The sequence below is a fragment of the Vicugna pacos genome, chromosome 17 (assembly GCF_048564905.1).
Source record: "Vicugna pacos chromosome 17, VicPac4, whole genome shotgun sequence".
Lineage (NCBI taxonomy): Eukaryota > Metazoa > Chordata > Mammalia > Artiodactyla > Camelidae > Vicugna > Vicugna pacos.
The window spans coordinates 21421831-21448111 of record NC_133003.1 but is presented as its reverse complement, the minus strand read 5'-3'; the positions used below and the strand labels follow the sequence as shown (position 1 = coordinate 21448111).

At 41.2% G+C, this 26281-nt stretch overlaps 1 protein-coding gene across 4 annotated transcripts in view; it reads right to left on the bottom strand.

The window, feature by feature from the left end:
- ARIH2 (ariadne RBR E3 ubiquitin protein ligase 2) overlaps nucleotides 1–26281 on the bottom strand; it is a 43485-nt gene that overhangs the window by 1764 nt on the left and 15440 nt on the right. For 3 of the 4 annotated variants that reach the window (XM_006196279.4, XM_031686578.2, XM_072941232.1), the window contains exons 4-14: nucleotides 13141–13208; nucleotides 10122–10185; nucleotides 8478–8628; nucleotides 7581–7702; nucleotides 6503–6612; nucleotides 5000–5117; nucleotides 3945–3995; nucleotides 3833–3854; nucleotides 1810–1961; nucleotides 800–943; nucleotides 131–199 (exon numbers count right to left, since the gene is read on the bottom strand). In XM_006196279.4, coding sequence (XP_006196341.1) covers nucleotides 131–199; nucleotides 800–943; nucleotides 1810–1961; nucleotides 3833–3854; nucleotides 3945–3995; nucleotides 5000–5117; nucleotides 6503–6612; nucleotides 7581–7702; nucleotides 8478–8628; nucleotides 10122–10185; nucleotides 13141–13208 — 1071 coding nt within the window. Of the gene's footprint in view, nucleotides 1–130; nucleotides 200–799; nucleotides 944–1809; nucleotides 1962–3832; nucleotides 3855–3944; nucleotides 3996–4999; nucleotides 5118–6502; nucleotides 6613–7580; nucleotides 7703–8477; nucleotides 8629–10121; nucleotides 10186–13140; nucleotides 13209–23571; nucleotides 23618–26281 lie in introns of all 4 variants that reach the window. The other variant, XM_015235033.3, reaches the window with a different exon arrangement.

Here is a 26281-nt window from a genome sequence, read left to right as displayed (position 1 = left end):
TATAATTGCCAGTTTTGTTTTGATTTTGCCCTCCCAATAACCAGGTCTGGTCCCCACTCTCCTACAATGGCTGGTAGAGAAGGGCACCTCTGAGGCAAAAAGGGCAGAGTAGAGGGATACATCGCCTTACCAGCTTCTTCCTGGGTCCAGATTCCATGTAGTATGCATACGGGTACGTGTACTGCAGGGTGTATCGACACTGCAACAGAGAGAAGACAAGGGACCTGTGTCTATGACGCTAACCTACGTGGATCTCAGGTGGCTGTTACAGCTCTTACCCCACCATGCAAATTAGCCTGGCTCTACAGGTATGGGCCTGAAAGAAATGAGGCCAAGGAAAATAAAAGATGAATTGGGGGACAACATGGCAAAAACTGAAACAAAAATGGTCACAGAACACCCACAGTTCCTTTTTCACACTGTGATTTATTACCAGCAGCTGCCTCAACGGCTCTTCCCTCTTGAGTCGGACATCAGAGTCCACACATCTATCTCAATACTTGTCCAAAGACAATCTCTTATTTTCCTTTGAGTGATGCATGGATGGGACAAAAGAAGAAAAGGGCTCTAGTTTTCTCTGCAGGTCTTTCTCTGCAGAGGCACTGGAGTACTCTTCTTGAAATCCCCTGGACATCCACAGAGGGCTGAGTCCTCAGTGGACACAGCCCAGGGAAACGTGGACCCGTAAGCAGAAGCATGCAGGGCTGCACAGGGTGCTAAGTCCCCCTGCCCCGTACAGTGCCTCCCACCCTCAGAGGTCTGGGCCTGACAGGGCTGGGAAGAGCAAGGTGGTACAGACCTTGGCCAAGAGCTTGGCAGCGTTCTGTAGGTACTGCCAGTCGATCCATGTCCCCAGATTATTCATGACCCTCTCCTGAATTTTCTCATGAATCCGCTGATAAGTCTGTGCCTCCAGCTGCAAGCTCTTGTTGTGGTTTTCCCACTACGGGGCAGAGAAGGGAGAAAGCTGCAGGAGTCCCGGGAAGGTGCAGAGGTTCACACAGGAGTTGAGAACAGACACCTTAGCCGGCAGGGCATGGCCATAGCTTTAACTAACTAAAGGGGGCTGTGTGTCCTTGGGAGTGCAGAAGGGGGCTTCTTCAGTCCACACTACTAACCCTGTCCAGAGTAGTTGCCGGCCTGCAAGATCACTCTACCCCTGGGGCAATATGGCTCCAGCCCTGAGGACAAAGCAAAGCTAGGTACCTGCAGAAACTACATGTGCCATGCTCTGTGGGCTTCTGAAGGGTCTCCCTGGAAATAACTGCACTCTGAATCTGAATATTAATGTGGCACTGCATGGGAGAGAGGGACAAGATAGGGGTGGGGATTAAGAGGTACTACAAACTACTATGTATAAAATAAATAGGCTACAGGGACATATTGTACAGCACATGGAAAATAACCAATATTTTATAATAACTATAAATGGAGTCTAATCTTTAAAAATTGTGCATCACAATGCTATACATCTGAAACTGGATATAATATTGTAAACCAATTATACCTAAATTAAAAACAAACAAACAAGGCACTGGATGCAAAAGACTGTCTTATGGTTCTTCATTATCCTTCAAACCATCATTTGAACAAGGTCAGCACCCCATCTCTCCTTGTTGGCTGTGGCTGCCCTGTGGAGCCTGAAAGCCCCATCTATGGGCGGCACCACCCAGGCCACTGCAGGAGCTCCACTTCCTGACTTCTGTGTGCACACACTGGCTGTGGCTACCAGTCAGCCAGAGTTTCACCCCAGCAGGCCAACTGGAAGAAGCCCACCCTCGTGGAGTAGGTGCAAGAGAGGACACCTACCCTCTCAAAGTAGAACAAGTACTTCTTGAGGGCCTCCCTGGCCTGGGCTTGCTGGCTCTGATTGACAATGTCGGGATTCTCCTTGTACCGACTGCACTCATAATACTCGCTGCCATGGGTCTTCCAATCTCCTAGACACATCCAGCAGAAGTCTGCACAGAACAGAGAAGGAGGCATTTACACACGAGACAAGCCCACATTCCTCCACAGGCATAGGCAAAGGAGGGGGATAAACAGATCCTGCCCCTCTTGGTGGGGATATCACCTGACCAGAACTCCCCAGAGGGAATGTACACCTCTCATCCCTGTCACATTATACTGTCCCTGTAGCCTGTCCGTGCCAACGTGAAGACCAGCCTAAGGACAGTCTTAGTTCCATGAGCACACATGCTTTATGCCTTTTTATTCCAACACAGGCAGATGCAGACTACACGAGACCACTGGTTTACTGTGTGAATGCCTTGGTGAGAAGTGGAAGTATGTCGAGCTGAGGCCAATTGATCATTCAGGACACATCTACCCTCCTGACTACCTCCTACTCTTGACACCTGTCCTAGAAACATTTTGTACATGAAGCTGGAAATAAAGGGTTTCCCCTTTTTCCTTCTTTCTGAAAAAGCACATTTTTATAAAGCCCACAGCTATTCAGTAGTTCATACTCAGAATTATGACTCGGTTTCCAGACTGAGGAAGCAAAGAGGGAAAAAATAAAGATCCCCATTGGATGCTATACATCCAAACAATCACTGTGGCTTAATGGAAAGAGGCCAACCACAGTTCTATATTCTGTCTCTGCCAGAGATCCCAACAGTGGTAAATGCTGTTTCTCAGGATTCATTCCTATAAGTTGGCTCACTGACTTCCCAAAAGGGGCTTCTGTAAAATGTGGGGAAGCTCAAGCCAAACCCAGAGACCTAGAGGTTGTCCATTTCTCCTAGGAGCCTTCACTGAACAGTGCCAATGTTGCTTTCTCCTTAATCAGCTAGGTTGGGCTTGCTTGCTACTGTTTCAAATACTACTGCGTTGCTTAGGGTTGCCCGTGCAGGTGGTGACACTACACAGCAACGCAAAGGACGGCAGTTAACTCTGGGTAGGGAGGGACACACGGAACTTCTTCAGTACTAGGTGTGTGGTGCATACTGGGGTGTTCACTTTGTCATTTCTCCTTAAACTGTACGTGTGTCCTATGCACTAAGTGGATGACACACGTCCCTCTCATTCACACACACAGAGACAGAGTGGGATATCACTGAGGAAACATGTCACTACCTTTGGCCTGTTTTCATTCTGTATTTCAGAGTCACTGTTCCCTTCTAAAATCTTGCCTTGTCTACTCTGATTACAGTGGGCTCATGGGAGAACATAGGGATAGAATTAGGTGGGCACTTACAAAGAGAAATTCTCAGGACCTCCTGGTGGGCATCTAAGTAACTGGGTAGGAAACCCATCTGGGCATATTTTCTACCTGAAGAAATTTTATTTCTTTACTTGATTTTCTTGGCAGGAAGGAAAGCAAAACCAACAGGTTCTATGTAATCTATTCCTAACAGATGAAGGAAGCCTGAAAGGCCAAATCAAGACCCCCTCTGAAAACTTTACAGAACGTCAAAGGAAAACTATTATTTTACTACTTCCAGTAAAATCATGTGCAGCTTGCTCTAAAAGCTATCTATCCATAAGGTAGCACAGATAAGCCCCATGCTACTTACCTGTCTTGGCAAAAATAAAAAGAACACACTAAGACCTTCTTCTTGGATGACTTAGGACTCTTGAGGGTCTAAGAGTCATCCCAAACTTGACTTCTGACTACACGTGTCAGTGAGATGGCAGTGGGATTATACAAGGGACCAAAAAATAATAATAAATTAAGAGCTGCTTTACTCTGGTTATCAGGACTACAAGTGACTGAGGCTGCCCTTTGTTTTGTCACTTCATCACAAAAGCACTTACTAAACAAGCAATGGAGACCCGTGCATAAGCAGAGACTGTGCACTAGGTCTCGCACACCAAGACTGGGACTCACCGTGTTTACACTTGGAGCATTGCTGTCAGAGGGAAACAGAAGAGAACATGTTAAAGGCACGATGACCAAAGGCTCCATGTCACATAAGCAAAGGGTACAGGCTTCTGCTCACCATGTGATTGCAGCCTCCGTTCTTCTCAATGCAGATGTTGCACTTGGGACACTGAGGAGACAGAAGGGCGCCGTTAGGCTCACGCACCATCAGGCCGGTTCTAAGACAAATTACACAAAGCTCCTGGCACCCGAGCCCAGTAGCTCATCGTGCGAGCACTTCTGGGGAGGAGCATCTCACTTAAATGTGGCGGGTCGCTGAGGCTGGAACAGCAATTCAAGGAAATGAGGTCAGCATGTTTGGCTCTGAAACACTCCAAGCACCAGCTGAGCCCCACTAAGTCTTCCACCATCTGTCCCTGCCATGAGGCCGCTCAGATTAAGCACAAGCTGAGTCAGTAGAAAGCTTGCCTGCTTGGGAGAAATGCCAAAGCAGCACAAGAGCTGCGACTCTAGATTAAGTCCTGGTGCTTCCCTGGACTTCTGCTTCCAGGAGAGAGCAAGGAAATAATCTCTAAATCTCACTCACTCTTATTCATTTGACAGCTGCAGGGAACCCCAGGCAGCAATGCAGAGACCAGTCTAATGCTGTGCTCTCCCACTGCCCCGAAGTGGACTATGCTTAATGATATCACGGTCACAACTATGCTTGTGGGTACATCAGCTCAGCGTGTGACTGGCACAGGTTATAGCCTTGAGTGCTGAGTCACGCAGGGCTCAAGGGGCTGCAGGCTATGCTTTCCCATGGGAAGTTTCCAGAATGAGAACTGTACAGGCCTGGGCTTGCATTAGAGTCTTGCTGTTTATTAGGTGTTGCCATCAACCACTCCCTCCCACGGCTGTTAAAGCTTGGAAGGCATTCAATAAAACCTAGTTTTCTAATTAGTTCTCCTATGGGTTAAACTTTTCCAGGCATTTCAGCATTTTATTAAAATAAATGCACCGAGAGCATACTATGATAAACTGCTGCAAATTCTGCCAAGTCTGAGCAAAGGTCTGCCTCCAGCAAGGGCCCGGAGGCCCCGGGTGTTCTGCTCTCAGATGGCAAATCTCCCAGGCAAGTGCCGGGCAGCACTAAGGAGGGCAGATCCATGACAGGTAAAATACAGTCCTTACGTCTTTAGTGTGAGCACTAATGTAGTTGGCTGTTTCAGAGTCGTCTGCACACTTCGTTAGCCATTTCCGGATTGTGGCGCAGTCTGTGGGGGCGTGATACATCTGACGACACTTGAAACTTAAAATCAGAAAAGAAAAACATTCAAATAATAGTTAGGTCAGGTCCTGTGTTTTTAATTTTCCTTCTGTCCAAGCCAACAGATCCTGAATTAGAGCTTTTCAAAGAGGTAAAGTCAACTATTAGGGCCTCTGACATCTTTACTTACCCAGGATTATACAGAAACACTGTGTGAACTACTCTTTAATCTAAGCCCTTCTAAGATATACTTTCCATAAACTGAAATGATGTGTTTGTTTTAAATATCTTGTGATGTTAACCCTTCCTGACAGGACGTCAGATTCAGAACTCCGCCTCTCATAGGGCATGCGGAGGTACTCCGAAAAGGATACCTCAACTCAGACCCAAGGCACGACTGAGACTGGCTTCTAGGAGCCTTGGCTTATCTCCCAGCCAGATGTGCACACATGATGCACAAATCCCAGAACCTGAGCAGTCTGTAGGGGGCAGAATACATCTGATATGGCTTTTAAAACTTAAAATCAGAAAAGAAAAACACTCCAACGTACATCAGGCCAGGCTCCTATGTTTTTAATTTCCCTTTTGTCCAAGCCAACAGAACTTTATGGATAAAGGCTCTCAGGTAGGCTAACAAACGTCCCAGGGAAAGAAGTTCATAATGTGAGACACAAAGGATGGGATTCAGAGCAACTACATTAGTGATTCTTAACCTCTGGTGAGTGACAGATTCCCTTAACAATGTCTTGGAAGGCAGGCACACATACCACATTTCCACATAGTTTCTCTGAAGCCTCACCATGAATTTTCCAGGGAGGCATAATTAGAGGGATATATCTAGACCTAAATTATGGCTCTGCCATTACCTTGCACCTTAATTTCCTCACCTATAACATAAGGGAAGCAACAGTACCAATCATACACAGTTGTTGTGACAATGAAGGTAAAGTGATCAAAGTGATAAAAGATGGAGTGTTCCCCTGGAAGGCCTTTAGCTATTTCTATCGTGTTTACTGAATGGAGTAAACCCCAAGTAGATGTAAACATTTATGAATTAGAGTGTTATAAAATAGCAGGAAGGCCAAGGGAGAGAAAGATTAAAATGTTGAAGGTTGTTATATGTGCAGGTAGAGACCACAACCACACAGACACACATAATCTATGAGCCATGAGTCTTAGTAGCATAAACCATAGCATGTTCTGCAAGAATCTGTGCCCCTTTGTTGTCTCCAGACTGAGTATTATCAAACAACTCATGGAACAAGAGATGCTAAGTACAAACCCTGCCCATGTGGAGTAGAGCCGCTCTTCTGGCTCAAAGACTCTGTCTCTCCCAGGCCCACCCTCACATAGAGCAACAGCAGTGGTGCTTTGGAGCTGGAGAAGGCATGAGTCCAGGGCTGCTCAGCGCCCATGTTCACTCTTACCAGAAGACCTCGTTGCACCGATTGCACTGAACTCGGCGAGCTCTGGGCTCCTGTACCCGGATAACCATGGGACAGTCTGCACCAGGGCACAGCTGGAGCTGGTAGTGACTCTGTGAACACACCAAGGGGAAATAATGAGGACATCTGTAGTTGGTGCCTCCAAATTTGACCTCCCTGAGTACTCAAACACCTTCTGTTCTTCTAGTTGATGACTTATATCAAGGGGCTATAGGAATTCAAGATGGATACTGTGAAGACCAGATATTTGACAGATACTGAAAATGATCTTTGAATGTTTGCTTAAACTAGGTAGCAGCTCACTAGAACGATCTAAGATTAGATTACAAAACGGAATACAGAATTGTGTTTCTGAGACAAACGTGCATACAGACCAGGAGTGGAAAGGAACACAGCCCATCAGCTCTGCCTAAGACTGAGGGGATCAATGACTCTCAGGCATCTAACAAAGGCAGCAAACAACACAAGGAACAAGTCATTCTGTTTATCCTGCAGTATATGCTTAAGAAGACCCAGACCATCAATCAATCCAATGAGCTGAGGCATGAAAGACAAAGATGAAAACTATGCTGCATGGAACCAGCAAGCCTGAACACGCAGCCCACTAGAGGGGAAGGACTCCAAAACTGACCATGCTGAAAACCTGGACAAGCTTTCAAATTGCTCAAGAAGCAATACTTCTTTGTGCTGAATCACACAGTGAACTGAATGGAACAGCAACTTCTGCGATATGCCTGACTTGTGTTCATCCCCTGATATACAATAGCTTGTTTAAGCAACTGTGTATAAGGTGGGGATGCCTGACCATTCTACAAGAGAAAACCAAGGCTCAGAGAGGTAAAATACAGGTCGAGGAGTGAGGAAGCAACAGAGCTGGGATTCATACAACTGTCTGCCTGACTCCAGGGTCTGTGTTCTTCACTACCACTCTAGTGGTAAATAATGCTCATTCTTCACACAAAAGCATCTAATGGCAGCCCTGTCTAGAAAGTAAGTGTGGTAAGCATCTGATGGGAAGTAGGCCCAGGAAGACAGAGAGCACAGCAGGGGCTGGGCATACCTCCACGTAGTCCCTGAAGAGGTAGCGCCTGTATTTGTCTCTCAATTCTTCATTGGGCAGCAATGGAAACACAAAGTCCTCTGGTGTTCGGAGTGGGCAGTCCTGAGCCATGCAAGAGACACCTGTTGAACAAAGACAACCTGATGGGCAACTATACTACAGAAGACACTACGATAATACATTTGCTTCCTGAGTTCAACCAACAAATTCAGGTTCTACACAGGGAGCCCCTGAAGCAACAGATTTATTCAGAGAAGACAGAAATTAATATATTTACACAGTGACACAACTAAAATATTACCCTCAATTAAATGGTATATGTCACAAATAGCATCAATAAAAAACAAAATTGTTTTAAAAATCCTGTAGAGTTCTTGACTAACAATTTAGTTTTGTGATGTTTAGTATTATGTACAAGTGATTACCAGTAACACAATGAGATCTGGCAGATACAATTAATGTAATGCTAATTTAGTTTCAATATCATCAAGTCATAGTTTTAACAAACACTCCTTTAACTGATCATCAGATCTGATTTGTGCTTATATTACCTAATAGCAGCAAATTTGCCAGGTGTTTCTGAGTTCTGGCTGCCATTTTGAGAATCAAGGTGGACTGGGTAGTCAGCTCCTAGGACAGTTCTCCCAAAAGGCAAGAGAAGGCAGCCTTGCACTCAAATTAACATTTACATATATGCCCAAATATTAGTCTTAACTTACTAATTTTGCTTAGGAATGGGATAAACTTTGCCTTATGTGTTTGGAAACCAATGGTTCTGACAATAAAAACTTCAACTAAGCTCACAAGAAAAGAGTCAGTTGATCTGAGTACCTGAAAGGGCAGAGTTGAAGCTAAATACTTCATGTCAGTCTTTTACAAACCCTATGGCAGACTCACCCACACCCACACCGTCCTTGACAAGTACTGAGCAGTGCTGCTCCCAGCAGCTACGGCAAAACTGGTGCTGACAGGCCAGAGACAGTAGGTTTTCCTTCCGCACAAACTGCATACACACTGCACAGTGGTGAGGGGGATGGGCTGTGGGGACCTGGAGAGAGGCAGAGTGATATGAGCCACAGGAGGCAATTCTGACCCTTCAACAAGCGTCAGAACTCAACTGTGATGTGTGGAGTCCGCAGTTCCAGGAGTTCTGAGCAGAAAGCATACACCAGGAAGGCTTCCTGAAGGAGGTGGCACCTGAACTGGGAATGATGAATCACTAGGATTTAGAGAGGCAGAAAGAAGGTGGAAATGAGAACTTAACAGTAGTTTATAATGTGAGGCTGAAAAGACCAGGATATTTCAGAGTCGTCAAGGTCCTTCAAGGTCATTCAGTCCAACTTCTTTTAGAGGATACTGGGTATCTTTTGTAAACTGCCCCCATTCAGCACAGCACAAAGCTGCCCCTCAACAAGTACTACAAACCCAGCCATACAGGTTCTTAGAGGCTGAGTGTAAGCTTCAAACAGCCCATAACACAGTTTTACTTGTCAAAGACAGTGGTTTTCCCATACCAATAGGCCCAAAACATCTAACATTACAGTTTTTACCAAGTTACAACTTATCCTTAACACACCAGAGAGATAGCACATACAGTTTTAGGGGGATGAGGAAGGCTTCTACTAGGGAAGAAACTCTTCTAGGATGTGGGCAGATTAACTGTAAAGCTTAAGTTCCAGAATCCATACCATGTTACACAGACTGACAATCTGGGGACTTTAGGCAAAACCACAAACCAATGAGAAGGTCCACACATATTTATACTAGGTTCTTGTTAGTTTACTAGGAATACAAAAAACAATCTGAGGAAAAGGATTATTCTCATGTTTGTCCCGTATGCTCCCGGAAATTTCTCCTAAGAGGCTGCAGAAGTTCTGTGGTGACCTTAGCCCCAATTCTCCCTTCTGAAGGTGCTCTTAACAGGGCCCTCATTCATTTGACAAATGTTTACTGAACTCCCAGATACAGAGGAAATTGCTATACATTTTAAGATATGGTTCCTAAGCTTAAAAACCACTTACAGTCTGGTAAGGGAGCTGACAAGATAAGAGTGAATCACTACAACACACATGTAGAAGTTTAAAGATATAACTTGACAGTTTGGAGGGGAATGATCCCAGGACACAGGCTTTGTAAGAGATGGCTTGGATTTGGGTCTTTAAAGGAGAGTTCCATTCACACAAGCAAAGACGGGGACAGGATCTGGACATTACAGGCCAGGGAAGGTACAAGTAGAGTCAGAGAGGCACGTGGTGAGCTTCAGAACACCAAGGAACACAGCAGGAATGGTGTGCAGGCTGCATTTAAGTGCAAAGAAGAAAGTGAGGCTGGAAAGGGCCCCAGGACAGGCAATGATTAACTCCTCATCTATGAGGAAATTTTCCAAACTATAATCAAAATGGAAGACTTAGGCCCATATTGGAACAAATATCTTGGACGTATTGCACTATAAACAAAACAAGATGGTTCTCAATAACACTGTGAGCCACAGCAAAACTCACTTGCATTAGAAGAAGCCTTACTCAAGAAGGAAACACTCACATGTTTCGATGGACTGGGCTGAACTCGAGCCTCCACAAGCAGCTGAGCAGAATTAGACTTGTACCTACAAAACAAAAAGCAGAAATAAAGGGAATCAGAAACTGAAGACAAACACTCCTACCTCTGAACAAAACCAGGACAGACCAACATGTGCTGCAGTCATACTAAAGTGTCTTTGTCTTTTAATTACCTTCTCACAAAACCAAGCTTCCTTTTACCTTACTACAAATACTTTTTCCTTTTTCAAATTCTTTAGCTCTCAATTGGCATGAGAATAAAATCCTGTTTTAAAGGCACTGAACTTTATGAAAAATACTTACTAAGGACCATATCTGCTTTAAGTCCCTTTCTGGAATTACAGGCAAATATCTCTTCAGAATAGGAAAGGATATCTTAAGACACAAAAAATGCAAAGCATAAAGGAAAACGCTGACAAATTATGCTACATTTAAGAACTTCAGTTCATCAGAAGACATGACACAGTGAAAAGCCAAGCTATAATTGAAAGATAATTCAACATATATAAAACAGGCCAAAAAAATGACATTCAGAGTAAACAAAACAAAATAAAAACTCCTAAAAGTTCATTTGAAATGAAAAATAACAATAAAAAATGGGCAAAAGACACAGCAGGCATGCCAAGGGTGCGGGGGGTGGGAAGGGACAGACTGGGATTTTAAAACGTAGATTAGATAAACAAGATTATACTGTATAGCACAGGGAAATATACACAAAATGTTATGATAAATCACAGAGAAAAAAATGTGACAATGAGTGTGTGTATGTCCATGAATGACTGAAAAATTGTGCTGAACACTGGAATTTGACACAACACTGTAAAATGATTATGAATCAATAAAAAATGTAAAAAAAAAAAGATTATACTGTATAGCACAGGGAAATATATACAAGATCTTGTGGTAGCTCACAGCGCAAAAAAAAATGTGACAATGAATATATGCATGTTCATGTATAACTGAAAAATTGTGCTCTACACTGGAATTTGACACAACATTGTAAAATGACTACTACTCAATAAAAAAGATGTTATTATTTATAACAGCAAAAACCCCTGAAAATTCACAAATTTTTTGGGGAGGGAGGTAATTAGGTTTTTAGTTTATTTGTCTTTAATGGAGGTACTAGGGACTGAACCCAGGACCTTGTGCATGCTAGGCACCCATTGAAACAATGAGCTATACCCTTCCCACCTTCACAAATGGTTTTGACAGAAGGATGAATGTCATGAAATGCAACCTTGTTAATTTAAAAAGTTGAAGAACACATACAAAATGATTCCATGTCTGTGAAGTTCTAAAAACATACAAAACTAAAAGATACATAGTTTATGAATAAGTAAGAATATGTTGTATACCAGAAATTGACACAACATTGTAAACTGACTATACTTCAGTTAAAAAAAAAGAATAAATAAGAAAACTATCAATACCGAATTCAAGATACTGGTCATCTTGGAGAGGAAGGAAGTGCATGTGGCCAGGCAGGGACTGCCACCAGAGGCCTCTGGGTAGTGTCAGAGGGTTTCTTGTTTGGGTGGACACTTAGAATGTTTGCTTTATTTATTTTTAAAACCTACACACATCACACACATCCATGAGTGGTGTGCGCACTCACATACACATTTTTTAAAAAGAAGTATTTCATAATAAAAATTTAATTTCCTTCTGGAAAGAGTGTGACATAAGTACATTTAAAATAAAAAACAGTTATCATGTGGCAACAGAAGTGCCGCACAAAGTCCAGGTAAACGCATTACCAAGATACCAGGAGTCTGAGCGGGGAAGAACTACGTCTCATGTGTGTGATTTCCTTACTCCAGCACCTAGTCAGAATGCCTCCTTCAACTTTTATTCCTAGTTCTCACACTAGTATCTTAATCTTTAGCCATCCAAATCTCTTCCATTGCCAATTTAGGCAGGAGAGTTTGGACAATGATTGATCCCCACTACTGGACCTAAGTGGTTCCAGAGTTTGGGTAGCTGAAGCAGAAGTGCCAACAGTGAAGTTCATCTGGAAGTCTATCTAAACGCATTCAGCTCTTGAGTACAGAGAGTGAGAGTGCTGTTAGAGAACCTTCCTGAGTGGGCTGAGCTGCTCCAACTGGTCTGGGCTTCTTAGTCTAAAGAAGGAAAGGCACGACCTTCCCCTGCAGGTAACAGAATCACACCACATAGAGAAAGGAAGACTCACTGCAGTGTGGAAGAGCAAGGGAGTGACCAGTGCTTCACACCAGGGACAATTTTGGCTTCAGGGGTTATTTGGCACTCTGGTAGCATGTCTGATTTAAGGACTTCTAGTAGATAGAGCCCAGGGATTGTATCAAACCTCCTACAACTCACAGAACAGTCCTGTCACAACAAAGAGTTATATAGCCCAAAATGTTATAGTGCTGAGGGTGAGAAGCCCTGAGCAAGACTGAAGCACGTGCCTTTAAGAGTGGGGCACAGGGGATCTCCCTAGAGGATGCAGGAGGAGGAGAAACCCTTCCTCCTGACAATGTCCAAGACATCTTGAGACCCTAAAGGTCTGTGCCCCAAGGGCTCTGCTTCTGGAGGTGGGTGGTAAGCTGGTTGACATTTCCTCTGAAGGCAATCTACACTACATTATGACCTATTCCTCACTTGATGTGTCCAAAAGAAGTAACTAGAGATTTTAACAACTGTTAAGTAGAAGGGCACTGATTAAAAACTAATAATGGCATAAGAAATTTGAACGAACTTCACTGCCTAAACACCAGGGGTTTAGAAATGTATGGAACATCTATATGATAAAATACTATGCCAGCATTAAAACTGAGGTAGAAAGAACATGCTGAGAACACGGAATATTCTCTATATATTGAGAGAAAAATGGCTATACAATATGATCCAGTATTTTAAAAATATAATATGCACATTGTAAGGACATTCTCCAAAACATGAACAATAATCACCACTGGGTGGGTAGGCAAAGAAGGGAGCTATTGGTGATGCCATTTCTCCTTTCTCAAACACCTTACCTGTCCAGTATCTCTGCGACTTGCCAGTGGAAATTAACTAATATAAGTTTAGCAACTGAATGAGATACCTAGAAAGAAGAAAGGAAAAATCAAATTACAACTGTAGTTTCAGAGTCCTCCACATTTTGAGAAATGCATACATTCATGTCTACTGCAGGCCCAGGCTTGATTTCCAAATTCTTCCTCTTGGTTCTCTGCTTCATCTTTTAAGTTCAGACTCATAATCTAAATGATTTCCCGGATCTCTTGATTTTTTCTATATTTATTTTCATTAATGACCCTTGAAATAAATTGGTTTGATTTGAAACGTAAGCAAAATCATCCCATTTACAGTAATAACAACACAGCACCCAATTTAGGCAAAAGAGTTGTGGGTTCCCTAATGTAATTTAGGTTTTCTCAAGCTGCTGTAGGAGGCAATACATGTAAAGTGCACCTCTAATTAGGCCTGCTACTTGCAGAAAATCTCTGGGCTTGGACTTCCTGTACAAACCCAGCAAAACAAAACAAAACAAAACAAACAAAAAACACTCCAACCAATGAGCCCTAATTCCAAGGGTGATTTAAAAGTCTGTAGGCAGCCCTTCTGGCTTCTACACTCTCTTTTAAAGCACAATGGTTATGGCTAACAAAGAGCATCAGAAGGTGCTCTGAACTAGAAATTCTACTTCTGTAAACTCTTTCTGAGGAAATGATAAGGCATATGTACACTGCAGTGTTATTTACTAGAGTGAAAAATTAGAAACAACCTTATGGTCCAACAGAAAGAAAACAGATAAATAATATATGACAGGTCTATGCAATGTATTACCATGCATTCTCTGAAAAGGATGTTGCAGAGGTAAGTTTACTGACACAGAAAGTAGTTCACATTTATTTTAACGTTTAATGTTCACAGGGCAAGTTAGCTAGTTATAAAACAGAATACCCTAAGTGTCAAGACTGGGCTGGGGGCCTAATCTAATATGGCTGGTGGCCTGGAGATTAGGATGCATTTGGAGGTCGAGAGAAAGCACTGCACAGCATGAGGATGCTACTGAATCAAGGAGAAACAAGGAGCTCTCTTCAGCCTAGGGAGCCAAGAGAACATACAGAACCTTGGTGCTCTGCTCAATGGAATGAGTCTTCACACAGGAGCAACCAAGGGCCTATAAGGTGGTGCATGCCTGGTCCACAGACAAGAATTGCAGAAGGGAAGATACAGTGGCCAAAACGTGGTCCTGATCCCTAGAGCTCAGATCACTCCTGAAAGGAGACAGGTACATCCCTATTAAACAGGGGCATGTCCCAGTGCACCATCAGTGTCAAAGCTGGGCAGTGAGTGAGCGCTTCCCGGTCCTACAAGCCAGGCACATCTGAAATAAACCAAGGGCTCAAGACAGCTTACTTCACTAAGGGTCGGGGGTGGGGAGGTCCTCCACTTCCCTTCCATACTAGGTAAGAGGCATCTGGCCCATGCATGTTGCTGTAGTATTTACTTGTTGAGGCCCACGGAGACTTTAGGCCTAGGATTCCTGAGTTATAGCTGATATTCCTTCTATATGATGTTATAATACACAACAGACAACAATCACAGAATGAAAACAGAGACAAAACATTTGGTCTAAAATGTTATTGTTAAATTGTTAAAATTTGCTTGAATGTAGCTTTTGGCTACAAATATATTTTTAAAACCTGATAATGATACTGCTTTAGATGAGCTCCTTGCTGGAACCTTTTTAGTCTTCTCTTACCCGGGGGGCCCAGTCAGACTTATACCCACTGTTTTCTGTCCTAACTTCTAAATGTCTCATGGTGCAGTGGCTACCAGGTCCTATCAAAGGCACTCAGTAAACCAGAGGAGTCCTGGCCATGTTCAGCAGCCACCTTCCCTTACCACCACAGATGATTTAGGGTGGAACCTTTAGGCTAAGAACAGGAGTCAGGTGGCTTCTCACAGATCCACAGAGCCCAGAAATGGACTAGACACACGGTAGCCACTCAATACATGCTGATTGTTAAATGACATTATGTCTTTAATGTGTGGATTTTCAAAATGAAATTTCTTGACCTTCCTTAAGAAACAATTTTAACACCACATCTGGTCTGATCCCTTGATCTAAGCAGCACTAACAGCAGCAACAAAGCCTCAGAATCAGCACACCAGGTATAGCCCATTTATGGAAAACAACACAACCCTCTGCTGAAACTGAAAATTTTACTGATGACTACAAGTCCACTAATGACCAACTCACAATATTCCAGCAGAGCTGAGTTCTGGTAAGAATAGGTAATGCAAAGAGAAGATGCATCTAGCACTTTACAGGTACATGCGTCCGCTGAATGCACCTCCCACCAGCCCTCTGCAGGAGGAGCTACTGTGATCCCCATATCACAGATGGTGAGGGGCAGTGAGAACTGCCCATATCATGTCTGTAGTATATATCACAGAAGATCAGGGACTCCTCCCCTCAATAAACCACTATAAACCTGAAGGAATTCTGAGGCCATTAATTTAAGCAAAATGCAGAATTACTGCACCTTGCCCAGTAATGGACACTAGGGAAGATCTACAGCGAAGTCAGGTTCCAAAAGGCCCTCTGAGCAAAACAGCACAGGCGTGGAGGAAGAGTACCTGGAAGAATTTATGCTAAAAGGCAGTCTCAGGGAGGCCACCTCCTCCCTGATTTGAGTCACAAGAGAGAACTGACTTCACACCACCCCGGCCCTCCTCAACAGTCTCCCAGAAGAGACCTCAGGTGACCTGAGGACAGAAAACGGGGGGGGGGGGGGGGGGGTGGGGGGGGGCTGCGGCAGCGCATACTTAAGCCATCTTCAGCAGAAGGACATACATACAAACCTTATGTATGACATTAAAACAGTAAAGATAAAAATCTTTCTTAGAGTACAAACAGCTGAGCTCTCTCATGAATGAACTACCATTTACTGTTTAATACTCAAAGAGCTTATTAGCAATACATTATGAATCTATCCATTCTGAATCTATTGGGCAACACTTCACAACTGCGGAGTCTTCCACTCTTATGTATTCAATCACAGAGGAGGAAATCTTTCAGCAGAACCAAGATGAACTCTTGCAGAACTGTTTTGTTTGTTTGTTCTTCCTCTTTTTTCTTTATGGGGAGGAGGTAATTGGGTTTATTTATTTATATTTGGAGGAGGTACTGGAGATTGAACCCAGGACCTCATGTATGCTAAGCATGCACTCTACCACTTGAGCTATACCCTCCCCCCAGAACTGTTTTGTTTTGATCAAGAAACTAACAACCTGTTTAGTAGTTAGGATTATGTTTTATCAAGGACTTATAATGAAAGGTCAAACTTTCCCCAATCAACCACCAAAAGCCAAAAAAAGATTAAATACTTAGGAAGAAAAACAACCATGTCATGTTCAAAATAAATTTATGGTTCTATTAGATCAACCTGTAATAAGAACACTAAAAGTCTTTTTAATTTATGAGTCTTTTTTCTATTTCTGAAAATACTACTCAAGGAAAAGACTAGAAACTAAGAACTAGGAAGTTTCTGTCCAAAAATCTCGAGTTCCAAGGTAATTACTCACAGATAAATCTGAGCCTCTCCTCACAGAGACAGAATCAAGTCCATCATTCAATCCCAGGGGTCAAAGAGGGCCCCCTCTCAATGGAAATAGGAATCTCACTATTTCCAGAATGCCTGGGAATATCACCCCTGTCTAAATTGCAAACCCTTTGCTGGTGGAATTTGTCCACTTTGGACAGTCACAAGACCATGAGTCAAGCATAGTTCTGATGAATTTAACACTCTCAAGAGGAAAGTTGTTTTCCCATCCCACTACTCCTCCCCCAAAATGTTGAAGTACATTTTAAAGCTATTCTCAAGAATCATATTTGATAATTTATATATAATACTTTAGAAAGTTTAGTGGGTATAACTGCCCATAGAAATTCAATTCGGTTCATAGTTTGACAAAATGTTGATTTTAATTGCTGAATTTCAATCTATCAGAATTGTTGATGGTGGATATACTAAGGTATTCTTTGTTTTTTGTGTGTGTTTGTGTGGGGGGGGAGGTAACGAGGTTTATTTATTTATTTTAATGGAGGTACTGGGGATTGAATCCGGGACCTTGTGCATGCTAAGCATGCACTCTACCACTGAGCTGAACCCTCCGTCACATTGAGTTATTCTTTATACACATACACCAGGCAATATAAACTCCCTTGTTGCCAAGCTCAACAAACATGTCTCATGCTTCATCTCACACTTAAATTTCCTCTGCCTTCACACCTCTCTTGGTCTCTGTGATGAGTCTCTCACAGCACCTGTTCAGGTATTTTAAACATGCTCTTCCTCCTGAATGCCCATCTTGGCACTGGAGGCATCCAACACCTCCCTTGGCCTTTTCCTCTATATCTCACTCTTACTTAACACTTCACCCTCTCCCATCACCACCATTCCAATGCCCAATCTCTAGTCCTGCCTCTCCTAAGCACTCCTATCAGAAGGTTTCACTATCACCTGGACAAAGGGAAGGTATATTATACTGATATGCCAGTGTCTGTTGTCTGGACCCCTCCACTCCATAATTCTCAGGATGAGTTTCCTGAAGCTTCAACATAATAATTACAGTAATGGACAATTCTTAGCACTCTCACATCTTGTCCGGATCAGTTTACCCATTTAAAACCTATCAGTGCTCTCCAGCATTGACAAGATAAAACCCTAAGCATTAGTGGAATAGTCATTAGGATCCAATGCAGAACCACCACCCTGAGGAGTCCAGCAATAGACCAAATGATTCCAGCATCCCAATGAGGCTTCCTAAGTGTTCTCTGCCAAGCACACTCTTCTTATATAACAAATATCTGGAAATTAAAAAACGTAATTCTATAGAACCTGTATGTCAAAGAAGAAATCACAACAGAAAATGTTTTGAACTGAATGACAATGAAAATACCATAAAGTTGTGAGATGCAGCTAATATAAGGCCTAGAGGGAAATTTAAAACTGTAAATGTTTATACTAGAAAAGAAAGGTCCAAAAATCAATGACATAAGGGCCCACCTAAAGAAAGCTAGAAGATGACAAAACTCAAAGTGAAAAGAAGGAAATAATAGATAAAAACAGCAGTAAAATCCAAAACAGTGAAAATCAATAAAGTCCAAAAGTTGATTCTTTAAAAAGATCAGTAAAGCTGACAAAAACTTTAGCTAGAACAATTGAGAAGAGAATACAAATTGCCAAAAACCAGAGTGAAAGAGGGACTATCCCTACACATTTAACAGATATTAAGTGCAAAATAAGAAAATACTATAATTGAATTTTAATAATTTAATATCTTAGATGAAACTGATAAATTCCTCAAAAAATATTTACCAAAACTGACACAAAATGAAAAAGAAAAACTGAATAACTCTGTATCTTATAAAGACATTGAATTCATGATCAAAAGTTTCCTCACAAAATTCTAGACCCAGAAGTTTTTACTGGTGAATTCTACCAACACTAATCTTATACAAACACTTTCAGAAACCAGAGCAAGAAGGAATACTTCTAACAAACTCACTTGATGAGACTAACATAACCCTGACATAAAAGTCTGACAAAAATGCAACAAAAATAAAATTTAAAACATGCCTTATGAACACAGATACAAAAACCAATCTAAATATCTAAGCAAATTCAATCCAGCACACAGAAAAAGGATCAAGCATCATAATCAAGTGAGGTTTATCCCAGGAATAGAAGGCTAATTTAACATCTGAAATCTCCTAACATATTTCACTGAATTAAAAAATAAAGGCAGAAAAAACCCAAATGATCATTTAGTAGATGCAAGAAAATTCATTTGACAAAATTCCATAATCATTCAAGATAAAAATTCTTGGCAAATTAAGAAGCAAAATGAACTGCCTGAATCCAATATAGGGCATCTATGGAAAACATACTCAATGAAACAGTGAATGTTAAGATCAGGAAAATAGCAGGGATGATCACTTTTAACATTTCATTTAACATTGTATTGAAGGTCTTACCCAGGGCAATTAAAAAAAAAAAAAAGACATACTGAAAGATTAGAAAGGAAGAAGCAAATCTATCTCCATTCCTAGATAAAATGACTGTTTACACAGAAAATCCTAAAAGAATCTACAAAACTATTACTAGAATGAATAAATTTAGTAAGATAACAGAAGATCAAGATATAAAAATCAAATATATTTCGATATAGCAGCAAACAAATGAAAACCAAGATTTTAAACAGGTGAAAAATACTTATATTTTATTTACCCCAATATATCTAAAATATTATTTCAACATATAATCCACAAAAAATTATTAGTGAACTATATTTTACATCCTTTTTTTCATCTAAGTCATCAAAGTCCACTGTATATTTTACAATTATAGCACATACCAATTCAAACTGGCCACATTTCAAAAGTCCAATATACATGTGATCACAGCTACCACACCAGACAACACAGCTATACACTGAACACAGTAATCAAAATCAAAGAAGGGGTTCTTGGTACAAATAGTTGATCCTAAAATTTGTAGAAATGTAAAAGGAACCAGTATATCCAAAGCAAACTTGAAAGAGCAAAGTTGGAGGACTTACACCACCTGACTTCAAGGCTTACTATAAAGCTACAATAATCAAGGCAGTGGGGTACCGGCTTAAGGAAAAATATACAAATCAATGGAACAGAATATGGTCCAGAAGTAAACTCATGCACTTATGGTTAATTTTCCACAAAGGTGCCAAGGTAATTCAATGGAGGATAGGACAGACTTTTCAACAAATGGCTCTGGAATAACTGAAGATCATTATACAAAACAAACAGATAAAATACAGAACTTACTTCATACCACAGAAAAATTAACTCAAAATCGGTCACAGATCTAAATGAAACTGAAAACTACAAAACTTCTAGAAGAAAACAAAGAAGAAAACCTTTGTGACATCAGTTTCAGGCAAAGATTTCTTAGATATGACACTGAAAGCACAATCCTTAAAAGAAAAAATATGATAAACTGGACTTCATTAAAATTAAACTTCTACTCTTCAAAAGATATTTATAAGAAAATGGGAGAGACAGGCCACAAAATGGGAGAAAATAATCATAAATCATTTACCTGATAAAGAACTTAATTAAGAACATATAAAGAGCTCATACAACCCACTAATAGGACAAACACCCCAATTTTTAAAAAATGGGCAAAAGATTTGAAAAGACACTTCAACAAAAAAAGTGTCAATAGCAAGTACACACAAGAGAAGATCCTCAACATTATTAGTCGTTAGAGAAATGCAAATTAAAAACTACAAGATACCACTTGACACTTATTAGAATGACTATAATCCAGAAGACTGACAACACTAGGTGCTAGCAAATGGGTGGAGAAACTGAAACCCTCATATAACACTGGTGGGAATGTAAGTAACAGTCACCTCGGAAAACAGTTTGGCAGTTTCTTAAAATGTTAAACTTACCATATGACCTAGCAACCCATTCCTAGATATTGATCCAAGAGAAATGACAACATGTCCACATAAAACCCTGGATGGGAATGACCATAGCAGCGTATTTCATAACAGCCAAAACTGGAATCAACCCAAATGTTCATCAACTGATGAAAGAATGGATAAACAAAATGTGGTATATGTCCATACAATGGAAAATCATCACTGGTCAATGAAAGGAAAGCATTACTGATGTGATATAACATGGATGAAACTAGAAAATATTATGCTAAGGGAAAGCAGCCAGACACAAAAGACTAAATATTGTATGATTCAACTTATAGGAAATTTCTAAAACAGGCAAAACTATGCAGGCAGCAAGATAATCAGCAGTTGCCTGGGACTGGGAGCAAGGACAGACTACAAACGGACACAAAGGAACTTTCTGGGTGATGAAATGTTCTATAACTTGGATTGTGGTGATGGTTGTACATCTGTTTATATTTACTAAAACTTGTTTAGTGGTTTTACTTAAAATGGGTGAATTTAATAGAATGTAAATACCTCAATAAAGCCATATAAAAATAAAATCGACTGATGGATAGATACAGAATAAAGCAAATGCAGCAAAGACTAGCAATTGTCTAATCTAAAAGGTAGGTATATGAATGTCCACTGTATAATTCTTTAAACTTCTTTATATGTTTTAAAATTTCCACAAAGTTGGGGGCAAAGCCTGCCAAATATAATCCAATGGCAATCATCTGCCTAAACAAATGTCACAATAAGCAAAGGGTTGACCCTTACACTATTGCATCAAATAGTTCACTCTGACCTTTTACTTACTCCTCAAAATGAAAAATTCCCCTTCAGAGATTTTAGGATGGTTTTGACAAAAGGTTAACTGATTATACAATGTGAATTTCAGCATAAATAAGTCTGTAATGCTGATAACTTCACAACACTCCTGGCTCTCACTAAATCTCTCAGATCAAGAAGCCTTCTTAGTGCTCCATTGGATGCTCTTGCAGTCTGTCAGCTTCTTAAACTATTGCTGTTACATAGGGTACAGCTCTCAGACCTGCTTTCTTCTCACTTCTTTGCCTGTCTTTGAGCAATCATATTTGTGCCTAAGCCTTGGTCAGGGGGAACATAAGCCCTGAAGATAAGAACTCCTCTCTTCTTTTCCCAGGGGAGCTGGGAAAGGGAGTGTGACCAATCAAAGTGGGGAAGGGAGGGCAAGTAGTGGTACAAAGTTCATCAAAGACTAAAGGGTGCCCTGAAGACCCTGGGTGGTCCAGAGAAGGCTTTCACAGAGTCAAAGATGGGGTCAGAGCAGAGGTCAAGTATAGCCCATCTTCTCCACCTTTTCCTCCCTCATTATCTGTGCCCTCAAATCTAACCCACAATGGATCAGAAGCCTCTGGAGAGCTTTTCCTCTAGCTTGAAACTATGGAGTCACCTCTATTGTTATCTGCCCTGGACACTGCTCTGCATTGCCAATCCAACCTGGCTTTGTTTTGCCATTACATTTACAATCTCAACACCCTTGGATGGTTTTCAGATCTTTATTTCAAGAAGTATTTTGCTATATGCATATAAAAAAGGACTGTGCTACTGTACATCACTAGTTCCCAAAGGTTGCAGGCAAACTTCTGTCATCCTCCATAGTCTGTGTTTGGGACAGATACTTAAAAGATATTTCCCTGATACAGGCACTCAAAACAGGCACTCAAAACATGTTCAGTAGTTACCACCCATGCATAAATAGCTACAGGAGTAGACAGCTGCAGGAAAGTCAAGTTCTCCTTTCTGTTTTTTAATAAAGACTATATTAATTGTGCACACAATTCTATCCCTACTTCACAAGCAGTTTTTAGAGGATGGAGTGGGTGGTGGGAGGTGAATCTGATGGAGAAATCCAGGATATGAGCCAATGATGCTATGATTTTCTCACAGAGATGTAATCAAGTGTACATGAATACTTTTAGCTGCTGTTATCAGTAGTTCCTAACATGATCAACAGCACACAAGTCCACAACCTCAGTATTTCATCAGATATTCTGGATGCACTTTCTCCCATAATCTAAGGGCTTCAGAGACTAGAGAAATGAAATAATGTAAACATCAACCTGTCAACGTGGAACAGAGACTACCTTGGTAAGAGAAAATTTCTGGATCTATGTGGCCTCTGACCCATGCATTACAAGGAGACAGATGCAGGGTTCCAGGAGCTTAGATTAGGCAACTTCAGCAGCAATTTGGTTACTGGCTTATACTTTAGCGTTCCTGTGACTTGCTGCCCTACTCTATGTTTCAACTTTATATCTTTTCTCCATTAGGTCCCTAAGCAGAAAGCAGACTGTGATGAAAAAAAAATGTTCAAATCACAGGATCCCAAGTCCACCTAAAGTTTGTTAGTAAATGACAGCCACAAATTTATTTTGTGATTTCCACCAAACCCTTCCCCCTAGAAAAATTCAAGTCTCTGTCACAATTTTATAAGTTAATCTTTGGAACAGACATTTCTTGATCTGACCACAAAAACTTAAAGTACCAGAGAGAGATAAATCCTCCTACTGAAGGAAACAGTAAGTACATACATTGTTCTGGACCATTTCAGATACACAGCCAACATCTATCTTTGGGGAAAATGTTTTAAGAATTTCAGGAAATTTAACAGTTGACATCCTAGAGTACCTGGATGGTATATGTTTATTATTCAAAATAATGCATAGAACATGCTACTTTTATGTAAGGATCAAGGCACATACTGAATAGCTTTAATTCCTGACAACAGTTCCCCAAGGAAACCCCTCAGCATGGTCAGTTGCTTCTTTATCTTTTTGGTTTTCTATAGCTGGTTCAAGCTGTCCAGCCCTCAGGGACAAGTTAAAAACACAGCTTGCAAATAGCTATTTTTCCCCCAGAAAAAAGAAATTCAGCAGCCCACCAAAACTGTCACCAGCCCTTCCCACACTTACCAGTGCCATAGGGAGGATGCAGCTGATGGCAGTGAGCATCAACGGCCTGAAAAAATACAGGTGGTAGTTTCAATTTTTATTTAGAATTCTTACTTGCCAACTGCCTGAAATCTTTTAAGGCTACACGAATGGGTCTCCATTCCTCAGCCTGTCATTAAGCCACTTCGTGGTCCAATTACATTTGTTAACAAACACTAATGGTCATTCACTAAAAAGCAGAGATGAAGGAAAAGAGTGAATTCTGGGCCTGGAGTAAAAAGGGACATGATATAGGAAAACTAGCCTAAGGAGATCAAGATGGATGGATTCAGGTCTTGGAGGGTAAAGGGTGAGGCGAGAAAGTACTGAAAGAATAAGAGAAAGGAGTAAGGTTAAAGCACAGAGACAAAGGAGTAGGTGAACATCAGCCTAGAATGGGGGCAAAATCAGCAGTAGTGCTGGTAGTGGGGTCTCACTGGGCCTCTGACCATAGGCAAGGCTCACCCGTAAAGTCTAATTTAAGTGGTGGGCCTTCTCGTCTTGCATACCTCACACCTTCACACTCTCAGCATCTGAAAGGTCAGCTCTCTGGCACCTGATCACAACTCTGCTTCCTTCTTCTTTGTCTTTACAGGTCTGCATGGAGGGCTGACTTGTAATTGAGGCACCCATGTTAAGTGCTTTAAAAAATCTGATCAATGAAGATAAATTTGAAGATTTCTCTCCAGTCTAACCTTAATTTAGTCCTGTTATGGTCTCTGATCATTAAAATCAATACCAAAAACATCCCAAAACCTCACTAAATAATTTATGCAAAATACAATAAAGCAAAAATATGAAAGTCATCCATTCCTTGACCATGAGGGTCTTTTTTTTTTTAAATTATTATGAAAAATACCAAGTATCAACAAAAGTGAAGAGTATAGTGAAACCCATGTACCCATCATCCAGCTCCAACATCAACTCATGGCCAGGCCCACTGTTCTCGATCCCCTACCCTCTAGATTATTGTGAAATAAATCCCAGCCAGCATGCCTTTTAGGGTTTGCATTTCAGTGAAAACCTCTGGGAGATACTTAGTACAAAAGGCTGATTACAGCCCCCTTCTAGAATTCTAACAGTTTTTCAGGGGGATGCCTTATAATGGCAGAATGACCACTACTTCAGTGAACCAAGGTCATATCCAGCAACCACAACCAAAAGAAATGGAGATAAGAGCTGATAGCCAATGAAATGCACATAGTAGGACTAAAAGTCAAGTCTCCTACCATGTTCCTGCAGCCCATCTTGTCCAAAAGTGATCTCAAACAATGCTCTGTCTCTTCCCATTACTGCAACTGTGAGGAGGCAAAGGAGAGGGAATACCAAATACCTTCTAGGCAGTTCAAGCTAGGTCACCTCTCTTCTCCAGAGGACACTTCAGAGGCTAGCTAGCATATCAGTGACAAAGTCATAAATTTCAGCAGCATGTTTCAAAGACAGAGCCAGACTGCTGTTGTTAGCTATGCTCAAAATATATAACCCTGTTTTTATAACCTTTCTGTTCATGTAAAACTATTAGAATAGAAGCTCCTCTCTGAGGGAAGAGATTTTTAAGAACACTTTCCTTCTCTGCCATACCCAAGCATGGAGAACAATGCCTGTGCCAGTACTAGGTCCTATATGCTAACACTACCTCTGCCTGTCTCCTGGGGTCTAGTCTCAAGTCACTGCATATCCATATCCTCCTCCAGAGCCCAGGTAGGCACCAAGGTCTTCCAAGGCCTCAGGAGGTGCACATTCTAGCAGGAGAGGCCAGAGACAGCTCTAGAAGGGAGGTTTTACAAAAAAAGAAAAAGAAAAAAAAAAAGGATGGAGGGCTGAGAGGTCTTCTGAGGGCTACTGGAAGGGCAGAAGTGCTGATAGGAGGTTTGAGAAAGCAAAAATCAAACATTAGGGAGAGGAGCAATAGAAGAGTTTAGGCTGGAGTCTGGGGAAGCCACTTAAAGTTTTTCAACAAAACAAGATAAAATGGTGCTTTTAGTGGATATGTCAGAAACTATGAAATAGTAATAGAAAAAAATTTTTATTTATTTATACTTCCTTTCTCATCATTCTAAAAAAGGAGGAAGAAACTAAAGGGAGAGAGATTTTGAAGTTATTTTATGGTAGAGGTCAAACTACTTATTCCCCATCTTTCCTAGCATCTATCTAAAAGTTAAAACAACAGAAGACATTCAGGAAACACTTCTTTATTGAGAATCAACAAATTCTTAACCTATTCCAATTACCAATGAACAACAGAAAAACCAAATGGTTTATAAAAAGCACTTTGATGAAAAGGAACAAAACTTGCACCCCTATTCCTCCCTACCCCAATCCTCCCAGTCTTCCTGTCCAGAAATTTCTACTAGTCACCTGTCTGGGTTTTTCTGGTTGTTATCAACATCGCTGGTGCCCGTAATTCTCTACCAGACTTAGCTTACTTGTACCACCCCCTTCCAAGCCCCAAGTTTTTGATATTTAAATCACTATTTTCAGTTCCTCCATCAGTTGCTTTTGCAATTGTAAGATACTGTTTACACTTCCTACCTTGAGCTTCTAACATCAGCACCCTTGGCCCACTCAAAGGAGTTCATACATCAAACACAAATACTCCCGTTATATGCTGCAAATTAATTACTCATACTTGTGCCATAAGTGTTTGCTTTGTATTTATTTGGCTTGTGATTTTTTTGTGTGTACTTTTTCT